This window comes from Periplaneta americana, chromosome 6 (assembly GCF_040183065.1).
Source record: "Periplaneta americana isolate PAMFEO1 chromosome 6, P.americana_PAMFEO1_priV1, whole genome shotgun sequence".
Taxonomy (NCBI): domain Eukaryota; kingdom Metazoa; phylum Arthropoda; class Insecta; order Blattodea; family Blattidae; genus Periplaneta; species Periplaneta americana.
The window spans coordinates 96,924,282-96,944,866 of record NC_091122.1 but is presented as its reverse complement, the minus strand read 5'-3'; the positions used below and the strand labels follow the sequence as shown (position 1 = coordinate 96,944,866).

The 20,585-nt window shown below is 36.5% G+C and overlaps 1 protein-coding gene across 1 annotated transcript in view; it reads left to right on the top strand.

Annotated features, from left to right (window-relative positions):
• Positions 1-18,094, top strand: part of LOC138701522 (synaptic vesicle membrane protein VAT-1 homolog) — a 49,481-nt gene extending 31,387 nt beyond the window's left edge. The window contains exons 3-6 of the mRNA XM_069828499.1: positions 6,962-7,172; positions 9,282-9,536; positions 17,531-17,778; positions 17,874-18,094. Coding sequence (XP_069684600.1) covers positions 6,962-7,172; positions 9,282-9,536; positions 17,531-17,778; positions 17,874-17,969 — 810 coding nt within the window. The 3' untranslated portion in view covers positions 17,970-18,094. The remainder of the gene's footprint in view (positions 1-6,961; positions 7,173-9,281; positions 9,537-17,530; positions 17,779-17,873) is intronic.
• The last annotated feature ends 2,491 nt before the right edge of the window (positions 18,095-20,585 follow it).

The following is a 20,585-nucleotide window of genomic DNA, read 5'->3' as shown; positions in this document are numbered from 1 at the left end:
GAAGATACAACTGGAGAAGATGTTTTCCAGGTTCTGAAAGACACCATAGAGCAGAAAAGATTGAATTTGAAACTGCTTGTGTCAATAGCAACAGATGGGGGCTCCAGCCATGATTGGGAAACAGACGGGATTGGTAGGCAGGCTAAACGAATGGTTGAATGATCAGGAAGTGCCTGTAAATGTAACATATTTGCATTGTTTAATTCACTAGGAAGCACTGTGGAGTAAAATTGTAAATATGAAATAGGTGATGATGTGATCGTACGAACAGTCAACACAGTTAAAATATCGCAAATTTCGTAAGCTGTTAGAGCAATTAGGCCTATGAGAGGAATATGAAGATAAGGTAAGTGTTTTATGCATATGCTTTATTGTATATATTGTTTCAGTGTATCTACATTGTTCATTGCAACTAATTGTTCCCTTTAATTTACAAGGGAAGAACATTCAGGAGCTGGAAGATGGAGTGTTTGTTACTGATTTAACATTCCTTGTTGATATTTCGGAACATTTCAACAATTTGAATTGTCATCTGCAAGGACACAATCAGAATATAATCGACATGTACAATCGTGTTACATCTTTTGTGGCAATGCTAGATGTTTGGAAAGTGCAGCTTATGCGAAATGAATTATTCCATTTTCCATGTTTGCATTCGCTCACGAATATTTCCCAATCAAAAGTATAAGCTTCATAATATGTCAAAATAATATACAAATGTATGGTATTTCATATCCTTTTGAAGTTATTATTTGTAAACCGCGATTCCCCACTGACCGCTCCCATCTGTTGAGGTACGAGTCTCTCCCCCTTCTCTAGCCTTACAGCACACTGAGTTCGGCGGGCAGCATCGGGATCACGAATGACTATACGCTTTTTGGAGACCTCTGGTCTAAACTATTATTTACGATTTTGAACTACAGTTAAATTTGACCGTGAAATAGCGTGTTGGCTTAGGCCCAATACATGACTTTCGGATAATTCACAGGCTTGTGAAATTAAGGTTCATAAATCTTTAAAAAAAAAGTATATATATATATATATATATATATATATATATATATATATATATATATATATAGGCCTATATATAATCGAAAAAATCGGATAATCCGTAATATAAAAGATTTTCATAAATTAAGTGCATAATATTTAGCCTATAGTTTCGTAATTTCCTCCAGGTCTTGTGTTTAACATGCTAGTGGGACAGAAGTTTACTAATTTAAGTCCGATTTTCAGTGACGGGTTTTAAGGAACAAGGCAACTCCTTGTTATGGTTGTCGGCGGAAAGATAGAAGTAGAGGTCTCGTGTTGTAAATTTACACACTCCTACTTTATACAATTTACTCTATCTTTTTGTTAAATCGCGCACAGTTGTAACGTCAATCTCGTATTCTGATTCGACATGAGATAAAGTTTCTACTTTCCCAACCTTTCACTTATTTGCGCTTTTTTCGATACTTAGCATAACACGTTTTCTTTCGACACCCATGGGAGACGTTTTACATATGTTATACAGTATGTCCATTCAAACAATAGAACAAGGACTGAATTGTACACAGATTTTGCAATTGTGTGGAAGTTCTTGGGGTCATTTCCTTGAAACACGGTACAAAACTTATCCCGTAAATACGAATTAAATTACTTTTGTGCATGCTACTTTCTGTTACGTTAGCCACATACATGTATTGACATATATTCATTCATATACTGAATGATCTATTGCAATACGAAATTTTCAATGAAACTTCTCTAGAACACATCATGCAATTTGTTTAATTTTATAATAAACGAAATCGCAGATAAATTGTTTAGTTTGTTTATATTTTCAGAGGGTAACAAAAATGAGTATTGTATAAATAGAGTTGAGATTTATAACGTTCTTTTTAATTCCATCAGTAGAGCTTTATGTACTAAATAATATGATACTAATAGGCTATACAGATACTAGCATTTATTATGTTCCTTGTACGTATCCAGAGTATATATAGGCCTATGTATGATTGTTAGGTAGTTAGTCACTGTGAGATTTCCTGTAACGTAATAAATAAAATAAATTGGTGCGACATTTATTAAATTTATGAGAAAGCATAGGCCTAAATCATCTTCGTGAAACTCATTTTTTCTTCCGTAATTCCTAATAAACTTGCTGCAATAAGTGAAGTGTGGACAGCAACTAGAATGTAACCAGAGACACGTGTCTCTCTTGAGTTAAATGTAGATCTAACCTTAGTAATAGACTGATGTTTATAGTATGGTGTTATTACAAATCATCTTTCCGATTACAAACGTCAATAACTTTCGTTAAATAACACTCAGGTACATGAAAGTAGCATCAAATAAAAGAGAAACTCAAACATTTTGCAATGGTTGGTACATATGTTGCGTAGTTATTGATTTCGTCGCTAGGGCGATAGGAGAGAGAATTACTACTAACGAAGACAGGAGGTCATTTTGTTTGGGCACCACCGCATTATCACTTAAATGTCAGACGTAAACTAAATAGACGACTACCAAGGTGATGGATTGGATGTGCTGGCGTGACGATAGTGAACGTTTGCGTTGGACTCCACGTTCCCCAGATCTTGCATCCTGTGACTTTTTTTTCTCTGGGATTTTGTCAAACAGTGTGGCCCAATTGTATAAAACTCCCTGACTAAAGATCAACTTTGATCGAAGATCGAAAAGTGAACCGAGTTCAGACACTTCTTCTATTGTATAAAACTTTTCTGCGATCAAATTACCTTGGTTCAAATGCAATCTAAGTTCACGTGAAAAGGATTTGGCAACATCGCATAAACAGGTGAAATACGTGATGCGCGGACAGGTTTGTTCAGTGTTGCCAATCTAGCGACTTTAACTCTTTTTCAACAACAATTTCTTTTAACTTTTATATTTCTTAAATAGGGATTTAGTGACCTTTTTAGCACCCTATAGTGACAAAATTTAATCTTTCCTTGTTGATAATGAGAAATCTAGCGACTTTACAACTACTTTTTGGTGACTTTCCGTACACTGTGTTGGAGACACTGGTTTTTTGTGCAATGTAAATAATGGCGGACAATAAGAAGAAGGTTGACTGTTCTCCGAGTTGTTATCATGTTATGGTGTTTGATACTGCTAAACATAATAAAGTTTTATAAAACGACAATTTTCGTTTAGCAATACAGTTAATTGAAAATTTATGAATGTACCTATCATATCCATTAATAATTAATGGTTGTTATAAACATAATATAATTATGGGGTATGTTATTTGATACTGCTGAACACGATAGAGCCTTATAAAATATAAGATTGTTTGTATATTAAGGCAAGAAATTGAAAGAAATATATATATAAATGTACCTATCATATCTATTAATATTAATAATAATGGATATTTTATTTTGCACAATCTGTTACTCGTATATTTCAAACAGAAAAGAAATAACTGAACTTGGATCACCTAACTTAATCGGAGAAATTTCTTCAGTCAAAGTTGACTTTAGTTTGAGACAAATTAATCTCAGATTAGACTTTATACAACACAAAATTCCAAGTTCAGCTGAAACAAAGATCAATTTAACCTCTGATCTAAGATTAAATGGTTTATACAATCGGGCCTGTATCAACCAACTTCACAACCTACCATCCAGGATCTTCGTGTTCGCATCACAGAGACTATTGCTTTAGTGGATCTCCAATGTTACAGCAGCATGTATGACAGAAATTGGGCTACAGGCTCGTTGTGTGTCGCGTGACACTGGAAGTTCACATTGAACACTTGTGATTTCATGTTGTGAACCAAATGGGTAACAAAACTTTTTGAGTTTCCCTTTCACTTGATACCACTTGAGTATTATTTAACGAAAGTTATTCAAGTTTGTAGTCGGAAAGATCATTTGTAATAACAAGATCTTCTTCTTCTCCCTTCAAGGATTAGGTGATATCACCTGTTCCGATCTCTATCGTCCAGCCACCTCTTGTGAGGTCTACCCAGATCCCTTTTCCCGATCGGGCGATAATTCATTATCTTCTTTGGTAACATATTCTCTGCCATTCTGTCAACATGATCTTTCCATTTTGTTTTATTTTCTTCTATCATGTCGTATACTGAGAAAATATTGAGATCTAATCTTATTGTTTCATTTTTTATTTTATCGGCTTTAGTGCATCTTCTTACATATCTCATAAATTTCATCTCTGCTGATTGTATACGTGATTCTTCTTTTTTTTGTTATTGTCCATGATTCAGAGCCATATATAAGAGTAGGTACGGCCATAACTTTATAAAATTTCATTTGAGTTTCTTTTCTAGTTTTTGTTCCTAAAATTCTTCCAATTGTTCCACATATCATCTGAAATCTATTAACTTTCTTCTCAATATCTTTCTCATAATTAAAACTAATATCACATCCTAGATAATTGAAGTGGGATACTTGTTCTAAAATGTTTCCATTTACTAATGTCTTAGATTTAACAGGATTTTTCCCTTTAAAAGCCATTACTTTGTTTTGTTTGCAGATATAGTTAGATTGTAAAATATTGCATTTTGGCTTAATCTATACACTGCTCTTTGTAGGTTATCTTCTGTTTCCTGGATAACTATTTGATCATCAGCGTATAGTAAAGTATTTAAATGTGTGTTAGGTTCTATTTAATCGCAGTCTGTATTTCATCTTTCCACTTCAAAACTAGATCGTCAATATATAAATTAAACAGAGTGGGTGATAAACTGCACCCTTGTCGAACACCTAAATTTGTTAAAATTGCTTCTGACACTTTAAAACCTGAGCCAATAATTATTTTGGTATTTACATATAAACTCTTAACGGCACTAATAAGATGCTTAGGAAAACCTCTTATTTCCAGTATTTTCCAAAAAAGGGGTATTTTCACTTTATCGAAAGCTTTTTCATAGTCAATGAATGCTAAATGGGTTTCCAAACCAAACCCTCGACGTTTTTCAATAATCTGCCTCATTATAAATATATTATCACTAGATGAGCGTCCTTTTCTAAAGACTGATTGTTCCTCTGATATTACTACATCAGCAATAGCTTGTAATCTTTGATTAAGAATTTTTCCATAGATTTTATATCCTGCATCTAATAAGGTTATTCCTCTATAGTTTCCTGTGTCATTTCTATTACCTTTCTTGAATAGGGAAATAACTTTGGCTGTGTTCCATTCCATGGGAACTGAACAATTTTTCCAACACATGTTCAGAAAATGAAGGAAACAGAATTTTAATATCATTCCACCATATTTAATTAGTTCAGCATTAATTCCGTCCAATCCAGTAGCTTTTCTATTTTTTGTTACTTTTAAAGCCGCTTCTAATTCTTTTATGTCTATTTGATCTATAGAACAACTGTCACTTTCTACATAATAATTCTCTTTACAGTTTTCATCATACTATGTTTCTATAGTGTTGTATCCATTGGTGTTCTGTAATAATGTTAATACTTGCAGTATCTTTCTCTGCTTTATTCATATGTTTCATAAGCTTAAAAGCTACGTTCTGTCTTCCGTGGATGTCATGTTCAATGTTAGCAATAAATCTTTCCCAAGATTCACTATGAGATCTTTTTATAAAATTTTTTGTTTTATTTCTTTTCTGTTTATATATTTCTCAAGCTTCATCCGTTCGTGTTTGTAAGTACGATTTATAAGCATCCTGCTTTTCTTTAATACTATTAGCTATTTCTGTGTTCCATATTTTCAGATCCCTTTTCCGATTTGATGTTTTACTTTTTCCAAGTACCTCATTAGCTATTTTCAATATTGCTGATTTTAACCTAGTCCATTCTTCTTCAATATTGTCTTTAGTTTCAACCATTTGCAGTTCACGTGTGAGTCTTTGTTGGTATAAATTCCTTATACTCTCTCCCTGTAGAAGATGCACCTTAAATTTAAAATTCTGATTTTGAAGTTTCGTTGAACATTTTTGTTTCTTCCATCTTGCCCATATTTCAACCTTTGAAGTAACTAAAAAGTGATCGGAGCTTATATCATTGCCTCTAAATACGTGGGTATCTCGAATTTGGGAAGACATTTTCTTATTGGCTATTACATAATCAATTATTGAACGTGAGCCCCTTGCATTCCAAGTATATTTATTTATGTCTTTCTTTCGAAAAAAAGGTGTTGGTAATTTTAAGCTGATTAAAAGTAGCAAAATCTCGTAGTGTTTTACCATTTTCATTTAAGGTAATTTCACCAAATGCTCCCACTATATTTAGTATTGGTACATTTCCTACTCGGGCATTCATAACAATATAATTGAGATATTAGTAAAAAAAAAAAAAAAGCACGAGTTGCTGATAATGGAATAAAGACTGTTAATGTTTAGCATGCACATGATTCACAGTTAGCTGAAGAGCTGGAGCAACAGTTTTCTAGATCGGAGATCTAGGTTCAAGTCGCGGAGAGTCCAATTTTGAAAGCTGTGATGGACTTGGACGATATTGTAGCTGGTATTTCGGGGTACTTCATTTCCCCTACCATAATTCCATAATTTATCCCTATTGCACGCATCCTTTCTCGTCACTGTTTCAGAAACCAACAAGAAATAATTAATGTACTACTATATTTCCTTCTCAGAACATCAACGCTGTGAAACTCCTACCGCGAACAGATAACCGTAGAAATTCCCGAAGTTTGTGCTGGTGCTTGAATCTTTATGGCATAACAAGGGATAATTGAATCCCATAGATCCAAAATCCGCTATATCTACCTTCACAAATTAAAGGATTTTGAAAGTAACTGCTGACGGATATAGGGGATTTTGAACGTGAGTGATTTTTAACAAGCCCTTTGCATGAAATTTAGTGGCTTTTGGACCCCAACGCTATATAAATCAATAGAATTCATTCTTGGCAATCTATTGGTGTGCATAATTCAATTATGAAAAAATAGTCTTTGCTGGGTTTAGAATCTAGAGAATTCAATGATGGAAATCTATCCTGTGTGGCAGGTTGGTGACCGAGTGATATGCTATCAGTACACTGGGGACCTCTACCGAGAGCGTGTGGTGATAGCTGCGTCGCAGTGCTTCGTGTTGCCACCTGACGTGAACTACGAGCATGGCGCGGCTTTGGCTGTCAACTATTTGACGGCGTACTTCTGCGTTCTGGACGTCGGGCATTTGCGACCGGGTCAGAGCGTGTTCATCCCGTCCTGTGCAGGTACGCTGAAAATTGAGCTCACATTTGCAGAATAATGTAAATAAAAACAAAGGCTTACGATGTGTATTTTAGGATTTTATAGATTCTTAAAATACCATCTATATATCGGTGTACATAGGTTATATTTAATAATAATAATAATAATAATAATAACAATAATAATAATAATAATAATGATAATAATAATAGCAAAATTATAGACCTACACATTAAGCATATTAAAATAATATAAAAACTTAAGTGTACATTAGAAAATGAAATAAGATTAATTATCAAATTAAAATGCAGGCAGTATTCTTAAGAGTTCATTTTTCTCGGTGGTCTTGCTGTTCCAAACAGATCCAAGGTTTACAGCCGATGGGTTTTAAAGAACGATGGCTTAGCATGTTTTCCTCCGAGAGGGAAGTGAAGTTGGAGCTATTTCTCGCCCACGTCGAAATTTGGAATTAACACAGTGAATCCGTATCAGTGACCAAAGTTTGTGCAAGCTTACCCTCTCTATCCCCAACCATGCAGTTTTCTTCATTAAGATTTTATCCATTATCAATAGTTGCATCGAAATCACTGATCACTAAACATGCCCACACTCACGACGACGATTATCACAAGAAACAATAGCTGAAACTGAATGTTGATAACGGTTAGTTTTAAATTTCGTAACAAATTTGTTTATGGAAAAAAATGTTGAACATTAATAATAATTTGCTAAGTGATATTAAGCAACAATACAGTCGAATACACTGTTACAATATTAACACCGCTCTGGAGTAGTGGTCAGCGTGTCCGACTGCGAAACTAGCAGGTCCAGAATCGAATCCTGGTTGAAAGAAGAAGTTGTCTGGCTGAGATTTTTCCTTCAACCCAGGAACAACAAATGCTAGATAAATACAGCGCATGCATTATGTCCAGACACTCCCCCACTCTTCCTACAGAGCTGCGCACGAGATCGGATGAGTCTACTTACGAATTATATGAGAATGGGTTAGCCTTTGCCTTGAACGCCCGACCTTCCCTTCTACTCCCACCCCTCTACAGAAACGTTTCCGTACTGCACATCGCGAGTGTCTTGACAAAATGCATGAGTTGTACGCCGGCGCCGGATTCTGGGCTCATTTCACCGTGTTTATCAACAGACAGCGGATTTTCGATCCCGATACTAAACATTAGGTGTACGTTAGTTACAGAGAGGTCACTGAATTCATTGATATGCTCCCTCCTTACGCCAAGGAACGTGGGGTCTCATTGCTGTGTAGAGATCGAAAATCAGCTGTCTGACTATCACAATCTTCTTCATCCATCCAGCCTACTGTCATACTCATGTCATCCTATCATACGGGGCTAACAAAACTAATGAGCACCCGAACCCCAGAACAGGATTTTTCATCTTAATCGTCAAAAAGTGTGCAGAGGTGCAAATGTGTGGCATTAGTAAAGAAAAAGAAACATTGTTAATTGAACTGTTAATTCCGTATTACCACAGTCTAGTATATACAGTCACGAAGCTCAATACGTAGGGAATATGCACATACAATGTGAAACAGTACCGGCACAGTCTATTGTTCCTAATACCTTTATCAACTCAAGTTTCGTGACTGTTTATACTAGACTGTGATATTACTCGTATTATTTTCGCTTAGCAATACTTACAACCGGTACTTTTCGATGACAATAATTGATAGATTTGAACTGAAATGAAAAAATGTGGACCATAGACAAAGTGGACTCGTTAAAGTAGACCCTCCGTTACATCATATGTACAGACTCACCGATCTCAAATGCAGAAAGAAAGAAAGAAAGAAAGAAAGAAAGAAAGAAAGAAAGAAAGAAAGAAAGAAAGAGAGGGTGCATTGTGAGTTCATTGCGGCAGCTGACCCTCCCTATGAATTTAAAATAACCCTTTTTGGTATATGTCCTAGTTCATCTTTCAGATAAATTAATTAATTTTTTAAAATGAGAAATGTCTCTTAGAATTAGCCTACTTGACGGCCACGGGCCTGGCTGCATAAGTTGAGGAGGAGAAAGTGTGTTGCCCTCCACCCTATGTAAGTAGGCCAATCTATATCAAAAGGAATAAATTAAAGTTGTCTTTGGCCATTTTGTTTCGTGCAGGTGGAGTAGGATGGGCGGCAACACAGCTGGCCCGATCAGTGGAATCTGTGACGATCTTCGGCACCTGCTCTGCGTCCAAGAAAGAAGCTGTCCGCGGGAACGGAGTGACTCACGCGCTGGACCACGACAGCTATGAGCAGGAACTACTCAAGATCTGCCCTGAAGGGGTGGATGTCGTCATTGACAGCATGGGGGGCAGTGCTTTTGCAACCAGCCAACGACTGCTGAAGCCACTGGGGCGAGTCGTGCTCATTGGTGAGACACACTGCTTGTAAAATGCACTTCTTTACCATTTACATAGAGATTAGCGGTCCCTGACTGAAGAGAATAATAATTGAATTGGCCTACTGATTAAAATTGTTATAAACCATTCTATTAGACCCATATTGTCAATTCTTTTATCTGGTGCCTTCATGCTTCTTTCTAAGAGACACAATTTATTTATTTGTTTGCTTGCTTGTTTCGTCCTGTAAATTTTATTGATGTAGGACATGTAAATAGTGACGCAGCAAAGATCCCTAAATTTCATATTTATCAGAGATTGTATGATGTTTGAGTTTCATTGCCTTCATATTTTAAATATACTTGCATGACGGTGCGCAGTGGCGCCAACTTGAGCTCACCCAATAATGTGTCTTGTTATAATAATAATAATAATAATAATAATAATAATAATAATAATAATAATAATAATAATAATAATAATAAATGTAAAAAAAAAGTAAAGGTATCCCCGTAACATGCCATCAAGGCAGTTGGGGGACATGGAGGTAGAGCTCCATGCTTTCCATGACCTCGGCACTAGAACGAGGTGGTGTGGTCGGCACCACGCTCTGACCGCCTTTTACCCCCGGGAAGGACCCGGTACTCAATTTTATAAGAGGCTGAGTGAACTTAGGGGCCGTTCTGAAAGTTTGGCAACGAGAAAAAATCCTGTCACCACCTGGGATCGAACCCGGACCTTCCAGTCCGTAGCCAGCTGCTCTACCAACTGAGTTTCCCGGCCGCCATAATAATAATAATAATAATAATAATAATAATAATAATAATAATAATAATAATTATTATTATTATTATTATTATTATTATTATTATTATTATTATAGTAATAGTAATAATAGTAATACATAGTAGTAATAATAATAGAATAATAGCTATAAATGGATTTCTTAATTGGGAAAATTTTGCAAGTCAAACATCCTTGCTTTCAGAGATTTAAAAAGGAAGTCTGATTATTTTACCTTCAGACTAAAATGAATAAATTTGAAAATATGTGCAACACTTAATAATGTTTCACTTACGTAGAAAACGTTGCGAATTCTAAGATTATTTTACAAGGAATCCAGGAAATCAGATTTATTTCAGAATATGGAACAAGCGGTGTGAATTAAGTTGCGAGATGACAGCACATGAACTACTCAAAAGAGTGACGTATTCCCTGAAATGTATTTATTTCTCAATAAACTTCAATGTTTTAATAAAAAAAACTGTACTGTTTTCCTATAAAATTACTTTTTCACGAAATCAGAGGACTTTTAAATATTTTGCGGATTTTTTAATAATAAACTTCAATGTTTTAATAAAAAAAACTGTACTGTTTTCCTATAAAATTACTTTTTCACGAAATCAGAGGACTTTTAAATATTTTGCGGATTTTTTAATAACCATATATATGAGTATTATTGCTTTATAATAATAATAATAAATCTCTAAGCATTTTTTTTTTCTTTGCTATGAATGAATGGATTTCCGTAGAAGCAAGAGAGAGCTTTTCAATAAAATCAGTGAACAACAATGTTCGAGAATTTGCTACCCTATATTTTGTTCAGTCATTTCACCGTAGTGGCATTAAATTAATTTTGATACACAACCAAAGTAGATATATGGATAATTCTTACTTATAAATGGTTTTTAAGGAACCCGCAGGTTCATTGCCGTCCTTACATAAGCCCGCCATCGGTCCCGATCCCGTGCAAGATTAATCCAGTCTTTACAATCATATCCCACCTCCCTCAAATCCATTTTAATATTATCCTCCCATCTACATCTCGGCCTCACCAAAGGTCTTTTCCCCTCCTGTCTCCCAACTAACACTGTACAGTAGAACCCCTATTATCCGCGGTAATGAAGGGGGTTGACTGAACGGTTAATCGAAAAATCGGATAATCCGTACCATAAAATATTTTCGTAAATTAAGTGAATAACACTGGTTATTTTCTCCGTGGTCTTGTGTTTAATACGCTAGGTAGTGAATCTGAAGTTCATTAATTTAAGTTCGGTTGTCAAAGACGTGTTTTTAAGAGGTAAAAGAAATTCCTTTTAATGGCTGTCAGCGGAAAAATAGGAATAGTAAAGGTCTCATGTTGTAGATTTACATACTGTATACCCTTTATCCTTGATTTTTATTAAATCGCTCATAGCTGTAACATCAGTCTCGTATCGTGATGCGAGATGACTCACAATTTCTCTTTCCCCAACCACTTAATTATTTGGATTTTATTCGACACTTAGCACAACACTTTTTTTTTTAAACTCATGGAAAACATTTTATATAGAAGTAATAGAGTACAGCAACTCGAACAGTAGACCAAAACTGTGTAGGCCTAAGTGTAAATGTTTGTAATAACACTCCAGAAAAAAATACGTATACTAATATCGCGTACAACAGCATCAAATTCATACGTTTCTGTAGCGAAAAAAAAAAAAAAGAGCGAGAGAAAGATAATCGGATAATCCGCCAATCGGTTAATAGGGTGGCGGATAAACGGGGTTCTACTGTATATGCATTTCTGGATTCGCCCATATGTGCTACATGCCCTGCCCATTAGTCCCATTCCGAGGCTTATTGTATGGATGCGTAACAAGCTGTTTTTTTACGGTGATGGGTTGTTAACTCTTCGCCCAACCTCCAAGCTGGAGGACCACCCCTTATCGGCTGTCCACGGCTGCTTATTCAATATATTCGCAGCTACCCTCCATATCTGGAGGCCGTCTCCTCTATCCGCAACCTGAGGACGCGCCATGCCGTGGTGATAGAGACCCACCATGCATGGGTATGGATAATTCTATATTTAATAATTAATATCTCTCAGAGGGGGAGAGGGAGAAGAGAGAGAGAGAGAGATTTATGCAGAGGGTGACGACCCTCACCCCCTCCCTCCCAGTAGCCGCCATTGGTCGTATGTTATGGCTTGTATTCATTTAACTTATAATGGTGAATATAGGCTAACTCTGATTGAGGTTCTGGCTGATATGTACAGCTGTCAAAAGAAAAAGTGGCCGCTCTCCTGAAACAAAGTTCCCTTCGGGTATCTTCGCTACAATTCGGAGACAGGCGATGTTACATGTTGTTGGACCACGTTGCCTGATATCTACAGTTATAATTGAAGTATTCTGTGTGTTATCGATAGCATAATGGTAGCGTTCAGGCCTCTTATTCATGAGGTCCTGCGTTCGACTACAACCACGTGCTTTTTATGTTCTTTTTTGTTTTGTTTTTGAGAGAGACAAACTATACATAATGGCTCCTTTCTCTTTCACGATTATTTTAGTAATTAACATCAGGTTCATTAATATATTATGCCATGACTTTATCATTGCAGTTTTTCTTGGGAAGGATAGGCCTAAATGCGATAACATCCCGTTGCTTTCCGCACATCACTATCTCTTTCGCATCTTATTAAATTCCAGGGGGCCCAAGCGTGGAGATGAGGAGAGTGGATTTGACTAATTGGGCCCTCCGGACTTCACGGCAAGGGTTAAATATTAATTCTATCAGGATGTTTGAACCCATCAGAGATCGGGAAATCTCAATTAGCCTTTGCCCCCCGCATCCTGGACTAGCTTCTACGAATCATCAGAAAATCTTGGAGTGTGATTGGGCCAATTTTTCCGAAAATGTTTCCACACTTTTGCCCTCGTAGCTCAGCGGACGAACGTCGGACTTTAGATGTCAACGTCTCAGGTTCAATTCCTCGTTACTCCTTTTCATTTTATTGTGGTTCAAGATAGTATAATGTAATAATACAAAAAGAAAAACTAATAGCAGTATTATGCAACTGGATTTTTCCAAACCTAATATTAAATTTATGTTATTTATATCGCTAAAGAACGATTACAATATAAATAACTTGAATATCATGTATACAGTATCACTAAAGAACGAGAACACAATATAAATGATAAATATCAGTTTGTTTAATTAATATAAGATATTATATAATACGTATTTAATTATCTAAATTAAATAACCTATTTTACAAAGAAAGATGTTTATTTGTGTTATAATAATTACTTACATAAAATACAGATTATTTATATTGCGAAAGAACAATAACAATATAAATAACTTGAATATTATTTTATAATGCTAATGAAGGAAAACAATATAAATGATAATTTGAATATTATTTATATCGCTAAAGAACGATAACAATATAAAAAACGTGAATATTATTCATATCGGAATTTCACAGATTTATTACAGATGTATTTAAGAAATTGTAGAAGAATAGTAATTAGTAAAAGTGTCCTATTTATTCTTCTTGGAGCCAAATTTGTAACTTTTAAAAGTGTGGTTACTATGTTGAAGTGTATGTGTTGCAACGGATGCTTGATTTGTTATGTATGTGAGTCAGTTATGGGATGCTTGATGTCGTCGCAATGTCGTAATTATAGTTTGATTGTGTTTGTGTGATTATTGTGTATTAATTTATGATGTATGGTACGGAAAGCTGCATATTTGTGTTATAGAAGTGTTACGTATGTGTGTTGTTAATGTTTTTGTATGTTTCAAATTGATAACTGATATTTGTTTGCAATCGCAATGCCTAATTTACGGATTGTTTATGTTTTGTTTACATCGCGTAAGCTAATTTAATTTTCTTTTCCATTTCTCTTTATGCTTATCTTTTTTGTGTATAAAACTATAGCCCTAACATACATATGTAAAATAGGGCTAACCCCCATTGGAGATACTGTAGCTACAATAGTAATAATTATTATTCATATCGTTATAAAACGATAACAGAATACAAATGATGACTTGAATTTTATTCATATCTCTAAAGAACGATAACAAAATATAAATAACGTGATATCCATAAAGAACGATAACTGGATATAAATGATAATTTGAATATCATTTACATCGCTAAAGAACGATTAAAAAATAAAATGAAAACTTGAAGCAGGCGCGAACTCAGAACCTTTGAATCATTAAACAAGCACTCTACCGCTGGTCTGCGAGGAGCAGATATGGAACACTTTCATAGTTCCGGAACTGCTTGTACAAACACATGCATCGTGTAACATCGCCGCGACCCGAAGTGGACTTTGAAAATATTCGCTGTTCACGAGTGCGGCCACTTTTTTTTTTGACAGCTTTACATCTATTATCAGGCTGTACATTCACTAAACTATGTGTCAGAGGAAGAAGAATTGTTTGTATGCATTTGAAGTCTGACTAGTGTAATATGTAGTTAGTCGGCGATGTATGCAATGGAGGGGGAAAGGAACTGGCCACCCTACCCCATTATCTCCTGGCCTAATTGCCTCTTAAGTGTGTCATGTTGGTATCACTTGTGAGGTTCAGACCAGTGGCGATTCCTCCATGAAGTATATGAGGATGATCCTACAGTTTAATTTCGTGTCTCTGAGGATAGAAAACATTTTACAGTAATTACAGATTTTGATTTTCAATGCGTCCCGACGTATTATTTCCTTTAAACTTCCACTTTCTGTCGTGAGTTGTCGCCACTGCACAGCTCAGAAATAATTTCCGAGAAACCATCCAAATACTGCATCTTATAGGAAACGCTATTTCTATAGCAGTGAAGTTAGTGGATAGGGGAGGATGCGGAGGGTGGGGTACGGCTTGAGTTTAACGGCGTTTGATGATATGACCATGCATCCTAATACTACGACCCTTCTTTCTGAGTGGTGGAGACCCTGTCAGAGACTACAATAAGAATTTGAAGTACCCTTATAGCCTCCTTAAATGCAGCAGTTCATTGGTCATTTTAAAAGAATAGAATAAACGAAATAATAAATAATTTAAAATGATATAATGCAGGGTGATTCATTATTACGTGTAAATACTTTGTGTGTGTGTGTGCGTGTGTGTGTGTGTGTGTGTGTGTGTGTGTGTGTGTGTGTGTGTGTGTGTGTGTGCGCGCGCGTGACTAAAACGTTCTATACAACTTTTTCTCAAAACCTTTAATTCCAGAGTTAACGCCATTTTGCGTGGAACTTGCGCTCCCAAATAAAGAATCACTTTCGTTCAGTGCATTTTGACTTCAATACAAAAATAACCGAAGTCACTAAACCCATACCCTCGGTAGTCCACTTATGCACGTTTTGTGAACTAAAATCAAACACAGTAAAGAATGTAAAGCAATTTCTTCTAGACTTTACACATTTGCACAATTCTTAGTGTAATGCATGTTCAAAGTGCTTACCCTCAACTTGAAGACATACCTATGCTCGCCGCCTTAGTGATCTCTGAACGTTACAAAGCCCGTCGAACTCATTACGAACAATTCCACACTCATGTTCAATTCGCTGTTGTAGTAGTTCTACGTTAAGTACAGTAGAGGCATACACCAACGACTTCAGGCGGCCTCAAAGGTAGAAGTCCAGAGGGTTCATGTCCGGTGATCTGGCTGGCCAAGGAGTTGGCCCTGCGCGACCTATCCATTGACCTGGATACGCAGCATTGAGATACGCCCTTACGTTGCGGCAGTAATGCGCAGGAGCACCATTGTGCATAAACCATAAGTTCACTCGCGTTGGAAAAGGGATATCATGTAGCAGACCATGCAATTCGCATTCCAAGAATGCGCGGTAGATTTCCTCAGTCAACCGCAGAGGTGAACTCGAGGTCCGAGTAACTGATTCCCCACAATACCACACCAAATGTGTGGGAGAACAGTAATGCCTATGCAGTTACTATGACGTAGGTGCCATCTACTGGAACTCTGGAATTAAAAGGTTTTGAGAAAAAGTTGTATAGAACGTTGTAGTCTTAGTTTTACCTCTACAGTACACACACACACACACACACACACACACACACACACACACACACACACACACACACACACACACACACACAAACAAAGTATTAACACGTAATAATGAATCACCTTGTATAAAAAAAAAAACAAAATTACATAAAAATAAATTAAATAAGCTATAATAAGTACAAGAATTAACAGGACTTTCAGTTGACAGGACAGCCGAAAGGATATCTGAAGTTGTATTTGATCATTTAGAAGAATTTAACTGTAGCAAGAAATTAATTGCGCAAACGTACGACGGAATATCGGTAAATATCGGGCAGTACAATGGCTTAGGAGCCAACTTCGCAACTAAAAAGGGGAGGAGAATCGAACTTCACTATTAATAAATTGGCAGTTCCAGAATGGTGAGTCAAAGACTAACCTAGACCTACTTGTATTGATTTTGCATGCTCTATTATTATTATTATTATTATTATTATTATTATCATTAATATTATTATTATTAATATTATTAATATTAGTTTCTTTCTTGGTCATCAGTCGTCAATCTCATATCCTACATGCAAAAAATATCATGAGTCGCCACTGACCTGTCTTCGGACAGTTGGCTAAACAACAACAATGGTGAATATAGCGGCGATGAATTGTTTTTAATCTGGCATTTGCCTTTGCGACTGAGGAAAACAGTGAAAAATCTCAGATTGGCCAGTCACTGGGATTGAACCCGGGACATCCGGAATGCGAGACTAGTACATTAACCCTCGCTCGTTTAATAATCTTTCGTATTTTAGATTGTGAATGTAAAAGAAAGTTATAGTCCTCCTAAGACGTAAAACGTTGCACAAAATGGCGTGGAACTGCAGGTTCTGCGTGTGGTCAACAAAAGTTACTCGTATTTCTCCCAATTTATGATTAGATTCTACTTGATCTTAATTTGTCTAAGTTTTGTGTAAAACTTTATCCCGCAGAGAGAACTTTTTCTTTATAATAACCTGCATGAATTTCCATCAGTTTTCATTAATCATCCATTTACAGAAGAAACAAAGCCGCTTGACTTTGGTGCTTCTCAAACGAAAGTTACTATCTTCCCTCAGAACCAATAAAAAGAATGAACGACTTTGCTCAGTCGACTAGTGTGATTTCTACAGCAATACTTACCCTATGTGAATGTACCACCAACTCCTCTCTTTCAAGCAAATGAATTACGCATTGTTTGGTGGTTGTCAGGCTCAAATAGCGTGGTGACTGACGACCGAAAACTGGGCATGTGGAGTTTGCTGCGCATGTGGTGGAGCACGAAGAGCATTGTAGCGATGGATCTCCTCATGCACAACCGCGTGGTGGCAGGCCTGCACCTAGGACTCCTCCTTGAACAACAGCCTGCTCGAGTGCGTGCGGCCATGGACCACGTACTGCAGCTGTATGCAGAAGGCAAGGTCAAACCAAAGATTGATTCCATTTGGCCACTTGATAAGGTTCGTGTGTGGATTTATCATGTAATATTATTTTAGCACTATAGGCCTACTAGTCAGTCATATTTATTATGTAACGTTTTAAATTATGTTTGCAGATTGTTGAAGCTACTAAGGTGCTAGCTGAACGAAGAAATGTGGGGAAAGTTCTGCTAAAAGTTGAACCAACGAACAACGAAGAGGAAAAGGCTTAAATTTTCGCAACTTTTTGTATTATTTAGCTAATATTTACTCGCCAGAAGGAATTTATCACTCCTTCAAAGTCATTGTTGCCTTATTATGTACCCGTACTTTAAATAAACATCTTTACTCATTTTCATTTTTCAAAGAACGAAATTTACCCCTCGCATAATTCTAACCTTTCTAGTAAGACTGAGACCTAAAGGTCTTCTATGTTAATAATGGTAAACTTTAAAGAAATAATTTTTCATAAGAACGCTGAGCGTATTTTATCAGTCTGCTCAATACCTTTCAGAATTAACGGAATCAGTGAGAGAGTAATTTCCAACCAATATTTGAAACATTAATCTCTATTAGAAGGCTCATTAATATCATTTTAATGTATTTTTTCACATGCGATGGACATTTTAGGCAATGTTTTAACATTTTGGACCATACGAAAAAAATTAATATACTTCAGACAAATTTAAAGTTACAAAATTTGCTCAGAATTACCGAGTCAACTACAGAGTTGGGAAACGGTGAGTGAATGTTGTCGGAGAGTCTTAAAAGAAATTTTAAAATGCCGGTTGGAAGAAGGATCCTTAAAAATGCAAAACTCTATTAAGCCACTTAAACCTGATTCATGATGGTAGTGGTAATGATAGTGATTGAATACGATGTGATCATGAGGGTGGTGAGGCGGATGATGATGATGATGGGATTGATGGCGAGAATGAAGTTGGAATGGGAATTATTAATTATATCTATACTTATAATAAATCTGTACGGTAACCAACATTTTTCTGATAATTTTAGATTTTTCAAGAATAATTGGCGTTAACATGTATAATTAACTATCCTGAGGCCAAAAATTGAGTTTTTTTTATATCTTTGTTTGTATGTCTGTCTGTCTGTCTGTCTGTCTGTCTGGATGTTAGTTACCTTTTCACGCGATAATAACTGAACCGATTTATATGAAAATTGGAATATAAATTAAATTCGTTCTAACTTAGATTTTAGGCTATATGGCAGCGGTCATCAGCACAGAGCACCCTGGGGCTAGCGTCTTTTACCCGCGGAGAACACACTGCACTATGGTGCATTCGTAGCTGCTAGCGGATATGCTCTCTACCTCTTCCTGCTGCATGACGGGGCACACAGGACGGCTCCGCTTACCCTTTACCCATTTCAGCGAGTGCTGACGACCACTGCTATATGGCATTAAAAATACTTTATTTAAAAGGGAGGTTATAAGAGGGCCTGTATTAAATAAATCGAAATATCTCGCTTATTATTGGTTTTCATGAAAAATGTTACATATCAAACTTTCTTTAAAAATGATTTCTGATAAAGTTTATTTTATGCAAAATTTTGATAGGACTGATAATTAACGAGATACATGACTTTTAAAATAACAGTGCCTTTTATACCATTGCCACAGTGTTCGTTTACATAATATAGGTCGATCGGTACGAAGGCCTAGCAATCCACGGTAAACCATCTCCCAATGCTCGACAGTCCATTTTAGTAAATCTGTTAGAGTGGCTGCGTTGACATTAGATTGCGTGTTACACTGGACAACAAATTTTAACTTTTTGTTTGCGACATGAATGAAATCCCTCTTATATTAAGGAATGTACCATGCTGAATACGAATATGACAACGAAAATGCTAGGTTGCGTCTGGTTTAAGGATAAATTAAGGGTTATTACAATAGCCATATTTTCTATGAAAATCTGGTTGAGGTCGTGTATTATGCAGGGTGTTTCAAAAATACGGGGCATAATTTCAGGTATGTATTTCCCACATGTAGACAATCAAAATAGTTCATTACAACATGTGTTCGGAAATGCTTTATTTCCGAGTTATGGCCTTCACAACATTGAAATTCACCGGAACGTTTTTCTTTCCGCAGGTCGTTGCCGTCAAAGGAGACATTAAGAGGGCACTCTGACAGACGGTTCATTCCGAGGCTAAGGTTACAATCAGTGTTGTGTAGACGTTAGACTGTGCGACATGTATTCAAATCAAGAGCTGGCAGAGATACACTTCATGTACGGTAAGGCGGACGGCAATGCTGCGCTGGCTCGTCGTTTCTACCAGGAGAGGTACCCACAGCGACAATGTCCAGATCGGAAGACATTTGTACGTCTCCATTACCGTCTGTGCGAGTATGGAAAATTTAACTCTCCTGGTTTGGGAAGGGCACGACCAAGATCTACAACTCCAGAAGTACAGGAGGAGATTCTGGAGGCTGTGAACATGACTCCTTCTATCAGCACACGAAGGGTAGCGTTGCAAGTTAATGTTCCTCATACGACTGTCTGGAGACTGTTGAAAGAGTATCAATTGTATCCTTATCATTTGCAACGTGTACAGGCCCTGTCACCAGCAGATTACCCTGCACGAGTTAGGTTCTGTCAGTGGTTCTTGCAGCAGTGTGGTGTAAATCCGAACTTTTCTGCCTTAGTATTATTTATAGATGAAGCACAGTTCACACGAGATGGCATAACAAATTTCCACAATCAGCATGTATGGGCGTATGAAAACCCACGTGCAATTGTTCCATCTCATCACCAGGTGCGGTTCTCCCTCAACATGTGGGCCGGTATCATTGGTGATCGATTAGTTGGACCCCATGTACTTGT